The 15776-nt window shown below is 41.9% G+C and overlaps 1 protein-coding gene and 1 non-coding gene across 4 annotated transcripts in view; one reads left to right on the top strand and one right to left on the bottom strand.

The window, feature by feature from the left end:
* Ddhd2 (DDHD domain containing 2) overlaps positions 1–11766 on the bottom strand; it is a 29363-nt gene extending 17597 nt beyond the window's left edge. Inside the window, exons 1-8 of one of the 3 annotated variants that reach the window (XR_004389799.1) lie at positions 11635–11766; positions 10427–10576; positions 9513–9703; positions 8188–8277; positions 7118–7238; positions 6310–6399; positions 4502–4637; positions 135–343 (exon numbers count right to left, since the gene is read on the bottom strand). Coding sequence is in view for 2 of the 3 variants with exons in the window: in XM_032919549.1 (XP_032775440.1) it covers positions 135–343; positions 4502–4637; positions 6310–6399; positions 7118–7238; positions 8188–8277; positions 9513–9703; positions 10351–10570 (1057 nt within the window). In the remaining variant the exon portion in view is untranslated. Of the gene's footprint in view, positions 1–134; positions 344–4501; positions 4638–6309; positions 6400–7117; positions 7239–8187; positions 8278–9512; positions 9704–10350; positions 10577–11634 lie in introns of all 3 variants that reach the window. The other 2 variants (XM_032919549.1, XM_032919548.1) reach the window with 2 other exon arrangements.
* Positions 3785–3893, top strand: LOC116915178. The gene has a single exon (XR_004389837.1). It is a non-coding gene; the product is annotated as a U6 spliceosomal RNA (small nuclear RNA).
* Positions 11767–15776: the final 4010 nt, after the last annotated feature.

Below are 15776 nucleotides of genomic sequence, written 5' to 3'. Positions count from 1 at the left end.
TTCCCACCACCCTTCCCACCCCTTCCAATTCTTTATCACAGATCACTTGTGGTCCTCTGATTCTGTTACTGATTAAAGATACTGTATTTCAAAATGTGGCAGTCCTCTCTGGCTACAGAGAATTCATCTGTTACCTAAACTATGACCAGCAATGGATACACCCCCTTTGAAATCAGGGTTCCTCTGCAGAAAAAGCGTATATATTCGGTTCATTTCAGAAGCTACTGTGTCCACAATAGTCTGACAGTAGGTGGGGCTATTGTAGAAGAAGACATCCAGAATTGTATCGTTAGTGAAGTGTCTAAGGCGATTGATGCTGGGTAGGGTTATCCGCTGCAGATCTCTGAGGGAGGAAAAAAAGATATTTTGAGCAGGAAACCTAAATGTAGTCCATTGCTACTTCTAAGTTATTATTTAGCTTACCCTTAAAGCTTAGAACCAAGTATGCAGTAATAGAGGAGATGCTTAGCAAGGTGGGGGAAAGACAGAAGTTTGAAAAACATGTTTAGTGAAACAAAAAAGAAGTGATCAAATAAAAATGACCCAGTTTCTTCAATACAGAAATTATAAAATCAAAACAAAACAAAAAAAATGAGAAATAGAAAGTTAGACAGAGACATGTCATGTCATGCAGGCAAATCTCTGTGACTTCTAGGCCAGCCTAGAGTGAGTTCCAGAACAACCAGGGCTACATTCAGAAAAACTGACTTGAAAAACAAACAAACAAAAAAGAAGTAAAGAAGGAAAGGGAGAGACATATCATTTAACTTCAGAGCACAGACTTTGTAGCCCAGGCTAGCCTTGGCCTTATGAATCTCTTGGCTCAGTATCCTCAGTAATGGGGTTATAGGGACAGAGCACCATTCTCAGCTGAGACTGCAGGTTTAAACATGTGTGTACATCTGTGTTGGACAGGTAGAATGGACACTGAAAATCTGAATTTTTCCCCATGACAAATACCATTTATTCCTGAAGTTGCCAAATTGTCATCAAGGATTCACCAACTGGTGCCCCAAAGGACACAGAGGCTCAAACGCTGACTAGGGGTTGCCAGGAGTTTAGGGGAGGTAGAATAGGTCCCTCTCCTCCTTCTAATGCCACAGAAAAAGGTCATGCCCTGGCTAGCTCCCTTCCCCATCTCCCACATCCAGTTTTTCTCAGGGGAAGACGGGTTGGAGACTTGAGAAGAGGCCCAACCCAGGATGGAGGAGAGCACTGGGGAAGAACACATGTACTATAACACTTGATCTTCCAGGGAGCAGAACTTAGGAAGGTTGGCTGAAACAGGACACCCCCCCCCTCTCTCTCTCTCTCTCTCTCTCTCTCTCTCTCTCTCTCTCTCTCTCTCTCTCTCTTTTGAGATAGTGTCTGTATAGTCATGGCCATCCTGAAACTTGCTGTGCAGACCAGATTGGCCCCAAACTCACAGATTTGTCTGCCTCTGCCTCTGCTTCTGCCTCTGTCTCCTGAGTGCTCAGATTAAAGACATCCAACACCATGGCCAGAAAAGTGTGTAGAAGACCCCAAAACTGGAATTATGGGCATTTGTGAGCTAGCATTTAGGTGCTAGGACCTGAACTTGGGTCCTCTGCAAGAGTGTTAACAAAAGGAGCCACCTTTTCAGATACAGTTCCCCACAAAGCTGAGGGCTGAATACAAGGTCTTCATCTAAACTCCTAAACTCCCTGGATACTATTTTTTTAATTAAAAGACAATTTACTTATACTTATTACAAATTTAAAATTGAGTCCCCTTTTCAAAGATCTACTAATGTAACAGTTAAGTAACTAAATTTATCATCTTTGAATAAGAAACCAAAAATAAAAAGTAACATTTTAAGAAGAAAAAATATAGCTCAAAATAAATGGTGATTCTTCCTCATTTCAAGAAATTAAACGGGCTGGAGAGATGGCTCAGAGGTCCTGAGTTTAATCCCAGCAACCCATAATGGCTCACAACCATCTGTAATGGGATCCAATGCTCTTCTGGGGTGTCTGAAGACAGCTACAGTGTACTCATATATAATAAATAAATAATAATAAAAAAGAAATTAAACATCTAATGTGAAACAGGAAGGTTAATCTGGTAAAATCATGTTCATCTTTTTATTTATTTACTTATTTTAGTTTTTTAAAATAGGGTTTTCTGTGTACAGAGAGCCACCTGCCTCTGCTTCCTGACTGCTGGGCATGGGCAGGAATGTGCCCCAGGCCAAGCCAATCATGCACATCCTAACTTAAAAGACTGCGGTGGAGAAAAACCCTCCTGCAGTACACACAGACTTAAGATGAATGCAAGCACATCTTTAGAGCTAAGCATGAAAGTAGTTTAGAGACGCATGCATTCCTATGGGCGCTTTAAGCCTGCCTGCATCTGTTAACTTCCTAGTTCTACAAAATCATATCGTAATACTTCCACAATTATATATATGTGTATATATACATACATACATACATATATATATATACATACATATGGGAAATCCCACAAAGCAAACTATGAAGCATGATCACAGCATTCCTGGAGCAGAAATGTGTACCTTAACTTTCAACTTAGGAGCCTGTTTCCTAACTCACTCCAGAGAGGAAGGGGGAAGTGTGCGACACGTGTGAGAGGTGCAGCTGAACAGACTAAGCAGAGGTGCCCCTTGGTCTCTGTCGCCTTCTCACTGTGCACAAAGGGAAAGAGGAGCTGCTCATTATCAATCAACGCCAATGCAAAAAGTCGCCACTGTGTTCCATCAATATCTTGCCTAAAACCTTCTACACTCTAAACTAGGAAAACTATACTCAGCCAACCCTTGTTCCATGTTCTGCAGCACTGTGATATATATGGGCCTGCGAATGGTCTCACGGGAGGTGGAGCACAGGGGTAAGAGCCTTTCACCCCAGCACCCAGGAGGCAGAGGAAGGTGGATCTCTGTAAACTCAAAGCAAATCCAGGACAGCAAAAGCTACACAGAGACCTTGTCTTAGAAAATAAATAAATAAATACATAAATAATAAGAAGGATGCTCTGGAGGTTAATTATGGAATTGTAGAGGGGATAGAGGGTGGCTCAGTAGTTAAGAGAACTGGGGATCAAGTCTGAGAGCCCACACGGTGGCTCACAATCATCCATAATCTAGTTGCAAGAGATCTGATACCCTTTCTGGTCTTGGGCACCAGACATAAAAGAGGTGCACAGACAGATGGGCAAGCAAACACTCATGAGCAGAGAATAAAAGTAAAGCTAAAAGAAAGTTACAGAATGTAGTTCCCACAGTGGGTTAATGGTTGAGGCAATCTATTCATAACAGTAATTTTAACAATGGGATGAAAGCATTTTAGTTAAAAACTAATGCTCTTTGCATGGACTAGCTTTAGTAAACTGTAACTAGCTTCTAAAACTCTAATCAGCAACCAGTCGACACTGGTTTTTAAAGTCAAGCATTAAGAACATTATAAGGTCTGGCATGCTGGCACACCCACCTTTAATCCCAGCACTCAGGAGGCAGAAGCAGACAAATCTCTGCAAGTTCAATGCCAGCCGATACATCTACATCGACTTCAAGTTTAAGCCAGCCACACTACAGAGTGAGACTCTGTCTATCCTGAAATTCACTATGTAGTCCAAGTTGACCTTGAACTCAAAGAGATCCAACTGCCTATGCCTCCTGAGTGCTGTAATTAAAGACATGTGTCACCATACCAGGGACAATTCTTTAATTTTAACCAGAGATATCTAAAGACAAAGGACAGACTGTAACTTAATATGTCTCTAAGAAATTATTACTAAATAGTGGTTGCTTCTGCAGCAGACACACTAAAATCAGAACAGCAGAGATAAGATGAGCATGCCCCTGTGCAAAGATGGCATGCAAAGTCAGGAAAATGCAGGGTTTGGGTTTTTTTTGTTTTGTTTTTTGTTTTACCACAAATTTGGTCTGAAATATGACAAGTATGCCTTTGTACATTGGTATGTAGGTGAGAACGCACAGGCAAAACACCCATATACATAACATAACTAAAAAGGTAAAAATGCTCTACACTGAAGCTGTACATGGTAGTGCAGCCCAGGGCTGTAATTTCAACACTGGGAAGCTAAGGCATGAGGATCAATATTTCAGAGTCAGCATTGGCTACATAGTAAGACCCTGCCACATGACAGAACTCAGAATAGTATAGCTGGATGATAAGTTATGAGTCAGTCAGGGAACAATCAAAGGCTTTGGGCCTTTATTCATATATATGAAGTCTCAGAACCATTGTTTCGGGGAACAACGAGGCTAGGTGGAAAGGCTGCAATTACAGCTGGCTCCGGTAGGTACACACCTACGTGTTAAATATGAATGCTTGGTCATTGACCCAAGTTGTCCATTTCTCTGACAGGTTTTAAATAAAATGTCCATCTTTAATTTTTTTATTTTAATATATAATCAGCTATTAAAAATGTACTTAAGTCTGATGATGAACAAAACTATTCTAATCATAGTTAACAATTTAAGGGTAAAGGTACTCACATATCTACTCCAGTAGAATGCAAAGGGCTGTGCCAGTTGACCGGAAGGAACTCTACCCTTCCAATCTGCTGGTTTTCTTGGGCTTTCTTAAAATGTGTTTGTAGCAGGTTCAAGGAAACACTTCGAAAATCATTAACTAGAAAAGAAAATCAACATACACATCAACAGCGAAGCAACTAATACTCAGACTCTGGGTAACTCAAGCAAACATGAGCAGCACCTGCTGTGCCGCCTTGGAACACAGGCTGACTGCAGACACAGTAAATAGCCTAAGGAAACTAAGACACTCAGTTAGGAGAAGTTTATCTAATATAAAGCTTGGGTTTATCATACAAAACACTGTATAACAGAATGGTTTCTCTTTTTAAATCACATGACTCCACGTCAAGAGTCTTGTAGTCATGTTCTTTCCCGATCTCTGGCTGTTACTGCTTTCCTGTGTGTATGATTTTCCTATGTGTGTTTGATAGATCAGTTAGCTAGCTTGTCTATCAAAATGGCTCAATAAGTAATGGTACCTGAAGACCTGTGGACCCATGTAGTAGAAACAGAGAACTGACTTCTCCAAGTTGTCCTCTGACCTTCACAAATGTGCTATGTCACATATGTGCTCACATACAAATACAAAAATTTAATTCTTTAAAATTTAAAAGTTTTTTTTAAAAAGAAACAGTTTAAGAAAGAAAAAGACAGCAGGGAGTAGCAGTTTACACCTTCAGTGCCAGCACTCAGGGGGCAGAAGCAGGCAGAACTCTGAGCGGAGACTAGCTGGTCATCCTCAGGCAGTGTTACATAGTGAGAGCCTGTCTAAAAAGACAGACAGGCAGACAGACACTCCTGGAATGGAAATAGGCTAGTAAACTAACTGGGAAGACAGCTACTCAAAGTCAAAATTTCCTGGTTTTTAAAAGTATCCATTAGCCAATAATTTACATTTATTTCTAAAAAAATTATTTTTAGAGAGGTGTAGTGATATCTTTAATCCTAGCACTTGTGAGGCAGAGGCAATCAGATCTCTCTGAGTTCAAGACCAGTTTGGTCTACAGAGAGAATTTCAGGACAGCCAGACAGAGATCCGAACCCTCTCTCAAAAACCCAAAACAAAATAAGTTATTTTTACTTTACTCATAGTGTGTTCTGCCCGCATGTGTGTCTGTGCCACATGCATGCACTGCCTGCAGAGGCTCGAAGAGGGCGTCAGACCGCCTGGGACTGCCCTTGAGAGCTTGCAGCCTACCATGTGGGAGCTGGAACCAAGCCTTGATCTTCCGAAGAGCAGCTAATGAGTGCTTTTAACTGCTGAGCCTTCTCTCCAGCCCCTAATACTTTAGATTTTTGGAAAACACACTAATCAACCTTCTTATCACATCAACCTCAACCTTGTAGAATATAATTCTAGTCAATTCAGAACCAAGTGGAAGGGAATTCCCGAGTGGGACAGACTTTGAAGGCACTGCATTCAGACTTAAGCTGAGGTTTGTCAAGGTTTGCTGTGCTGTGTATTACAGCACTGCTAAGTCTCTCTCATTCAACTCCCATCCTTACGGTTCTCTCTAAATGGTGTTATAAAAAGGCTGGTTAAATCACAGAAGAGTTTCACCAGGCTTACAGGCTTATTATTCACTCACAGTAAATGAATACTGGTTAAGAGTATTAAGTCTCCGGAAATTACTAACCCTCAGGTCTACATCCTTAGCTCTACAAATCTTCTTATGTTCTTATGACAACAGACAAAAGACAATGTTTGATCCTGCTCACAGGAGATAATTCTCCTCAAATGAGCTATCTTACGTGCTTCACAGACCTACCACATTGAACAATGCTTCGAAAACGGAGATCACAAGCTGGTCCAATCCCATGGACTACAAACACTAAGTGATCTATTTGCAAAGGTTCCCCTAGAAATAGAATTAAAATGAAAAAATTAGGAACAGATTATTAATCTAACAAAATTAAAGTAAAAATAGATAGGTTAAAAGGTACAAAAGTCATATTTAACTACTTAATAAAACTAATTTTACTTTCTAATTTTTTACTTTTTGGTGACACTCACATGCATGCACTGAGGGCACTCACTTATTACTCAGAAGTAGTTCAATTGGTAGAGTGCTTGCCTAGCATACACAAAGCCCTAGGTTTTTGCTTATTTTGAGAGAAAATCTCACTATGTTGCATAGGCTTGCCTGGAGCTCACTCTGTAGACCAGGCTGGTCTCAAACTCACGGAGATTCACTAACCTCTGGTGAACCTGCGATTCATACATACTACCATGTCCAGGGAAGCTTAGATTTGATCCCAGTATCACATAAAAGAATCAAAGTAGGGCTCACCTCTACTATCGGCACACAGGAATGGTTGTAGGAGTATCAAAACTTTAAGGTTATCCTTAACTATAAATTGAGTTTAAGACCAGTCCTAACCTACCTGAGACCCTTTGTCAAACAAAAACAAAAGCAAAAATTTAGATGAAGTGATATTAGTCTTAATTTAGAATGAACCCACATAATTAAAGAACATTTTTAATCCTCCAAAGTAATACCAATCCAAAGAAAAACACCACAATTTAAAGAATAAACCAATGTCGGAACAGAAGGAAAAATAAAGGATTAACATTACCACAGTGAATATCAACAGGGATGCTCTCAACGCCTCTTTTTACTGATCTTGGCCGACCTTGCTCAGTGGATGTTGAACCCCATTCATCAGACCCTGTGATTGGCTGGTAATGCACCATGAGCTTAAACAGAAAAGATCAGAGCAACAGTCTACATTAACTTGTGAGTTAATACATTTTGAATGACAGAAACACGTTTTCATATAACCAAACCTCAACTGGAGCTCTGACATGCTAGTCCTGTAGCCTAAGGTAAGAAGCCTGACATTAAAACACATTAAACTAACAGAGCGGATGGGCCAGCTCTGGGGGTGCATGTTTTTAAACCGTGCACATGGGAGGCAAAGGCAAGAACTTCTGTGAGTTTGATTCAGCTCGGTTTACACAGCTAGTATGATCTACAGTGAATTCAAAGTCAACCAAGGCCACACAGTGAGACTCTCTTTATAACTATACACGACAGACAGACATGCCTATATAACGTAGAGATCATTTTCCCTGAGAAAATTCATAGGGTCAGGAGGCAGCTCAGAGTGTGAAGCACTCATTGCCATCAAAATACAGGACATTAGCTAAAGTCCCCAGAGCCCATGGAACAGTGGACACAGAGCACATGAATCCATGAATCTTCATCCCAGCACTCTGATGCTGAAAGATGGGAGGCAGAGCACAGGATTCTGGGAGGTGGACAGAAGAAGCCTTAAGCTAGGTAGCCTGGTATATGCATCAGAGAACAACGAAGAACTCTGTCTCAGGCTAGAACAGGACTGACATTCAAAGCACGCTGCTCTATATGTATGTCCACATTCACACATACACTGTACACAAATCATACACACACGTTATATACACACATACATCATATACATATATAGAAGATGATTCTTACATACAAGCTGAATGGAGTAAATAATGACTATAAGCATTAATAACTTTATAACGGTGAGTCCAATATAAACTATGCCAAAGGTTATTCTAGGTGGCATCCATAGAACAAAAGAGCCATTGGTTTTCTTCAGTAATACATTGACCTTTGATCTAAATCTCAGTGACGAACTTTGCTTCACGTTACCTTTGGGTTGTGTAATACAATAATTTCTCTGTTTGGAGATTCTAGTTTTTTTTTCCATTCATCCAGAGTTACCGCAAGCATATATGTATCCTTAAAAGAAAATATATTTTATATTAGACTTTCTAAAACTTTTTTAAACCTAAACTTATTAATGAATTCCAATAAGAAAATCATTCTCCAACTTAACAAATTCATTTTAAAATTCTAGGTAGCACAGGGCTGGAGAATGTGTCCAGGGCCTTGCATATATCAGACAAGCACTTTGCCATGGAACTATATTTCTAGCTCATTAACATCTTTTACCATGACCAGCAGCCACAGTGGTGGCCTCTCCTGTGATCCCCGCACTTAGAAAACTAAAACAGGAAGATTACTTTGAATTTCAGGCCAACCTGGGCCACAAAGTGAGTTCCCAGCCAGCCAGAGAAACACAGCAAGATCCTATCTCAAAAAATGTAAAGTGCTTGCTTAGCATGCAGAAAGGCCCACATTTTATCCCCAGCAAAGTATGAACCCAGGTGTAGTCCCAACCCAGATGGGTCCCAACCATCAAGGGGTCGGAGGCAGGAGTATCAGAAGCTGAAATCATCTTCAGCTACCTGTTAACTCTGAGGCTAGTCTGGGGTATGTGAGACTTTGGCTCAAGAAAAAAATGAAACATACTAAACAAACAAACACACAATAAATAAACCAGATTAAAAACAAAAATACTGGGGGGTTGGGGATTTAGCTCAGCGGTTTAGGCCCTGGATTCGGTCCCCATCTCCAAAAAAAAAAGAAAAAAAAATACTATTTTGGATTCTATCATTATTCAATAACATCAATATCGATAATTTCAAGTTCAAGAAAACCCATATACTCCTCAGAGTAAAAGTAAGACAAACTGGGGCTGGAGAGAGGCTTGGTGGTTAAGAGCACTGGCTGCTCTTGTAGAGGACCTGGGTTCAATTCCTAGCACCCACAAGGCAGCAAACAAGTATTTATAGCTCCAGTTCCAGAGACTCCAATGTCCAATGTAGCCTTAAACTCAAGAGCTCCATCTGTCTCTGCTTCCTGAGTGCTGGGATTAAAGGTGTGTACCACCACTGCCCAGCTACATTAAGATTTAAAAGGCACCATATAGTTTCTATAAAACTTGAAATATGAAATTACAACTTTAATCTGAAACTAACCTGCAGAGATAAATTACATAAAGTGTGACATAAAAGCAGGTGATCTTTTCCTGGAAGGTTTCACATGATCTGTTAGAAGAATTCAAGACAATACTAGGCAACAGGACAGAGAGAATGAGGAAGGCGGTAGGTAAACCGGAAGCAGAGGAATACCTCCAAAACTTGGCTGAAGCTCTCGGAGTAGGGGACGTACTTGTTGTCTTTGTCTCCCTTGTAGAACCACGTGCACCGCCTCACTTCTGATGGCAGTTCATCCCAGTACACAGCATACCGCATCCTCTCCCCTAGATGGACATCATATCTGCCCCCATCAGTGGGGACAACCCTCTCATTACAATCCTTTCCTATCAAGAATCACAAAAGAGAAAAGAAGTACACTGTGTCACAACGACTATCCCAAAACACAATTGTAAGTCCCAGTACAAACAATCACCTGACCCATAAACAGGTTCTATTCCGAAACTTCGCAAATGGAGTCTGGACCCTATCTCTTTCTTTTTTTCTTCAGCTTCTTCATGAGCAATTTTTAGTATTTCAAACCAATTATATTTTAATGGAAAAAAAAAAAGAAATACTACCTGAACTGTTTTCTCCTTTTCTAAGACAATAATGCCTCTCGCACACTCACACACTCATACAGACACACAAACACACACAGAGGTTTTCTCGAGTTTTTACTTGAGGAATGGAAAGGCAAATAAATGACAATTATGATGCTATATCATCACTAACCCTTTGTTACACGGGAACAAAGGTGACATGTTAGTTCAATCTGCAGTGTGACACCTTACTCTATACACAAACTTTCTGACTAAAAAGTAAAACACAAGCTTGAATACAAAAACTGTATTGAATAATTATGCAGAAACAACACAGTTTTAAAAAGATGAAAATGGGATAATTCTAAAATTTAATTTTAATAGCAATCACAGTCGGGGCTATTACTTGTTAGTTTATTAGGATCTGTTAAGAGTTACCAGTTTCTTCCTACCAAAGCCATGTGCTTCTTCCAGTTGCTGTGAATCTTCAGAGTTGAAAGGAATCCAGAGCTCCTTAGAGTCTATTACCTTACAATAAAACCAATGTGGAGAAACGGGTTCGTAGGAACTGCCAACATCCATGTCTAGCAGCTCAAAGGAACTACTGGAGTTTGGGGAGGGGGATGGATCTGACTGTGACAGCTGCTCCTGGTGCGATTCCCCCGATGACATTTCGCTCTAGAAGACAAAATAAAAAACTATCAGGAGAATCATTTTGCCTCTATTGACACTAAATAGTTACACACTCAAAAATCGTTTTTGGAAGCCGTTCTTGAAGCAACAAATTTTATATATATATATATATATATAAATTATTTGGGGAGGGAAACAAAATGTTCCGCTCCACCATTCGGCACTGAGCTCCCAATTCTCCAAAGAAAACTAAAAATGTTTAATCACACAACAAGCTCTTTAACAAACACAGAAATTTCAAGAAACTGATTGAAACAGGATATTTTACCACAATTTTCAACCTAAACGTAGCACCAAAGGCTGAAAATTTCCTACTTCCAGGTGTGCCATTTAGTGTGTCATACATACAGTGAAACAGGTAGGTTTAAGGCCCCCAGGCTGTATTATACATTTCTATTGCATACTCATTTACATAACTATTGGAATCTTAATATACAGAAAATAGAACTAGTCGCTCAAGAACCATTTTGGCTGGCACTGCCAGTGTGCTTCAATACGGGCTGTGGTACATTTAACGCCCAAACAGAAACTTTGCCTGCAGCCATAGCTGCGCACCGACCCAGGAAGACACAGAGCCTGAGTTTCGGGTGAAAAGTAGCAAGTGACCTCAATCGCCCCCGGGGCGAAGGATGACAGGCGAGTTCCCACCTATCCAACATTAAGGCACCCGGCAGACTAGCGCTGCACAGGCAGAAGTAGAACCCAAAGCCCAGGGTGGGAGACAGACAGCGGCATCCTGCACCAGGCACGGTCCGACCGCACAGCTCAGGAACAAACGCTCCCAGGCCTCCCCGTTATCCTCCGGAGACCTCGGCCTGCCCTCCTCACCCGACCAGCTCCGAGTTTGGGATCTAGTCTCCCCTTGCCCCAGCCGAGAGCAGCCGAGCCGCCCACGGATGCCCTGAGGTACGGTGCACACTGGAGGTCCCCCGACCTGGTTCGCCCGGCCCGGGCCCCCGCGCGGACCTGGCTTTGCTTGTTGGCGCCGCTCGCGCTCTCAGCCCTCGCGGAGGGAGCCGAGACACATCCCCGCTGCAGCCTACCTCCCAAGCCGGGCGGGGCGGGCAGACGGGCGGAGCCTGTGGCCGCGCCCCAATCCCGCACCGCGGGCTCCTCAGCGATCCAGCCGCGAGCAGTGAGCCTGGCGTCCGCTCACCGGGTTCAGGGCCTGAGGCACAGGAGGACCCGCCGAAGTGTCGCGAGATGTGCGGGGGACTCGCGCGAGATGTAGCTCCTCCTGCGGGCAGGCGTCGGCCGCCGGGCACGCGCCGGGCACGCGCTGGTGGCGTGGGGGGCACGCGCGTGGCCGTCGTGGGGCTGAGGCTCTGAGGGAGGAGCTGAGAAGACGACGCGTCGGGACTCACCAGAACTCGGTGCTTCCTCGAGGGGAGTCGGACGTCTTGACCCCTGGTGGGTCCTGTCAACACCCGGTGGGCAGGGCTAGGGTGACTGAAGGGTCTGTCTGACAGGATAACTGTCAAGAGAGTGGGGTTTGGTGTGTTTTGTCTTTATCCTAAATGATGTAAGGTGATGGCGGTGGCTAGTCAACCCAAGCCCAGCACTCTGGGGACTGGCAGGGCTGGAGATGCAGATTGTGGATTGTTGCTGAAGCGCCCGACTAGCAGGTGCCGCAGGAAGGAAAGACAAGATGCTTTACTGGTTTCTAACTTGATTACAAGGCAAGGGTTCGAGTTTTTTTTTCAGAAACTGAGAAGGAACTGAGCGTGAACATTTTTTACCCATATGGTTTAAATATCCACACGTTTATGTAACACCCTTTCTTTGTGTGGTGTTTTTTGCTTTGCGATGGCCTTGCTGTGCAGCCCCATATTGGTCTCCAACCTTTAAGTATTACATTTATATATTCGTGTGTGTGTGTGTGTGTGTGTGTGTGTGTGTGTGTGAGTGATATGTACTGCTATGCGTGTGGAAATCAGAGGACAACTTGCAGGTGTCAGTTTTCCTTTCACTGTAGGGTCCCAAGGGATTGTACATGCTGTGACTCTAGGCCACACCACAAGCCCCCATTTTGGGGAGAGGGAGCTGGGTGTCCTTAACAGTGGTATTTTTAAAATTTTAGATTTATTTTACTTCATGTGTATGAGTGTTTTGCTCACATACATGTGTGTATCATGTATGTGCCTGGTGCCTGTGGAGGTCAGGAGGCTGTCAGATCCCCTGAACTGGAGTTACAGGTGATAGTAACTTTGGTTCTGGGAGCCAAAATGCTCTGTCAAGACAGCTCTTCAGGCCCTAGATCTTATTTTTCATTAGCAGCGCCAGAGATCAATTTCAGAGCCTTGGGTATACCAGGCAAGAGGCTGTACACATAGCCACCAAAATGCTTCTCAAGTTGTAATTTGGAATCTGAAAACATGATTTTTTTTTCATATCCCAGTAAAATATGTCATTAAAATATATCACTCTATCCTGGACTTGCGAGTTTTGTTATTGCTCTAGTTTTAAAATAGCTTGTCATTTTCTTTTGAGATAGGCTCTTAGATATCCCAGGCTGGCTTCAGACCAACTGTGAAGCTAAAGATGACCATGACCTTGAACTTGTGATCCTCATGATTTTGTGAGAATAGTTCTGCTTTTGTTACTCTTGGAAGCACCTCCAAAATCTTCATCATCCAGGGATGAACTCCTTTGTGAACTCTAGTCACTCCATGTGCCTACTCTGAACTTCGAACACAGAAGTGGTTAGCACAGTGTCTACCATGAAGAAGTTCAGAGTCCTTCCAAGAGAGATAACAAGTAAACAGATGGCTTTATCTTAGCGCACGCTATAAGAGTCAGGCACTACATACATTGGTAGTAATCAAATATGCAGGTATATATCAGAAGTCCTCTTTCAGGGCGGCTTTGGCAGGACCCAAGAATCTGTTTTAGCATCTGCATTTTAAATAAGTGCTCTGTGTGATTTAGATGCAAGATGCTGGGATCTGTACTTTGAGAAACACACTGCCTCAAATAGAATAGATTTTAGGTTCCCCAAAGGCCTAAGAAGTAGCTAGTTGTAGACAAATATTTATGATAGCTCCATAAGTAAAAGTTCACTTAATTTTTCTAGCTATTTGTGTTTAAATCTTTTTGTTAAATATTTTACTATTTTTCACTATTCCATTATTTTTAGTTATATGTATGTGTGTATATCTAGGTGCCCACAAAGGCCAGAGAGCTAGAGGCACAGGTGGTTGTGAACTCCCTGGTGGGGGTTACCCAGTCCTTTTCCTGAGCAAGTGTTCTTAAACACTGAGCAATCTTGTGTGTGTGTGTGTGTGTGTGTGTGTGTGTGTGTGTGTGTGTGTGTGTGTAACTATGAAACAAGCTTCTACTTTCTCCCTTTCAATATTTTAGCACAGAAATCTGATAAATATTTTGGGTCCCATGGCCACAGGTCTCTGTCGCAGCTAATCCACTGGCCTGCAGGCAGCACGAAAGCAGCAGAGACATTAGGCAAACTAACAGAGATGGGGAATTAAATTTGATCTCAGGTAGTTGCTGACCCATGATCTGGAACAAAAGGGAAGAATAATAGCTAGAAGGTGCCTAAAGAGATTTATATGCAATGTTAGAACTGACGGATAGCAAGTATAATTCCCATCTCTTTCTGGAATAAGCTCTACATCGTTTAATTCAGTATTTTAAATGTTTATTTATTTATTGTGTGGAGATACTCAGGATGCAGTGCATGTGTAGAGCTCAGAGGACAACTTGTGGGATTCCCTTTCCCCTGTTTGAATGAGGACAGCCACACAGGCTCACATCCTTGAGTATGTATCCTTTTTCCCAGTGGGTGAAATTGTTTGGGAAGAATTAGGTGGTGTGGCCTTGTTGGAAGAACTGTGCCACTGGAGGCAGGCTTTGAGGTTTCAAGAGCTCATTCCTAGTTATCTCTCTACCTTTGCCTGTAGCTTAAGATGTGAGCTCTCAGATAGTGCTCCAGCACCATGCCTGTTCACCTGCTGCCATACCTTGACATGAAGGTCATGGACTCTAACCCTCTATAAACTGAAAGCCACAAATGAACTTTCTTCTGCTAGTTGCCTTGGTCATGGTATCTTATCACAGCAACAGAAAAGTAGTCAAGACACACCTTTATGTGGATTCTGAGGATTAACCCAGGTTATCAGGCTTAGCAGCAAGCCCTTTTACCTGCTGAGCCATCTCATTGGCCCTCAATCCATTTTGACTTAGGGAATTTTTCAACTTATAATTGATCTATAAAGTAAGTCATGTACACTTACTAGATGAAGAAAAACATTTTAAAAGACTTCCTTTACAGGATAGAAATCTGACAGATACTATTCTGGCCAGTAATTAAGGTGTCAACATGTACAATGTCCTGTTGGTAGTATGTATGTGTATATATGCATATATATATATATATATATAACATGCATAGTATATGTATGAATATATAATATATGTATATACTGTATTGGATATATACATGTACATATACATATCTATATCTCATATATACACGTATAATATATATATATTACCTTGATAGACTGACGAGAGGGTCTACCCACCTCTGTGCCTTCTCTTCTTCAAACTCATAGCTCCAGTCTAATTTCATATCTGAAGGCCAATCTACAAAATAGTTCAGGTAGTAGTTCCCAGACTGTCATAAACAAGTGAAGCCAGGGATGTAGCACAGCCAAGACACCCCTAAGGAAACATGACTCTTAAAAGGAAAAAGAAGATTATCAGGTAAATACCAAGGATGGCTATTATAAATGTCCCATAAAGGTGTTAATATAATAGAATTGAGTTATATATTGGAACTCTATGTTATCACAGATTTTCTAAAGATGGAAAGTATTCTTAAGGTGTATTAATAAGTTAGAAAATGGACAAAATAAGGCCACAGTGGGTGGTACATGGCTTCAATCCTAGCACTCAGGGTGCTAGCCTGGTCTACAGTGACTTCCAAGCCAGTTGAGCAGTGTCTGTTACCTGTTGCTACCAGGAGAAACCAGGTAAAGGTTACATGGAATCTCTATGTCATTGAAAAGGCTTTAATTTTTAAATAAGAACGTGTGTGGGGGTGGGGGTGGGGGTGGGGAGGCTGTACACAAGTATAGTATCCTTAGTGTTGCGTCCTATGGACCTAGAGTTACAGGAAGTTGTGAGCTGCCTGATATGAGTTCTAAGAACCAAACTCAGGCCCCTC

Source organism: Rattus rattus, chromosome 13 (assembly GCF_011064425.1).
Source record: "Rattus rattus isolate New Zealand chromosome 13, Rrattus_CSIRO_v1, whole genome shotgun sequence".
In the NCBI taxonomy this organism is placed as follows: Eukaryota; Metazoa; Chordata; class Mammalia; order Rodentia; family Muridae; genus Rattus; species Rattus rattus.
The sequence above is the reverse complement of the archived record's forward strand: the minus strand, read 5'-3'. Positions and strand labels throughout refer to the sequence as shown.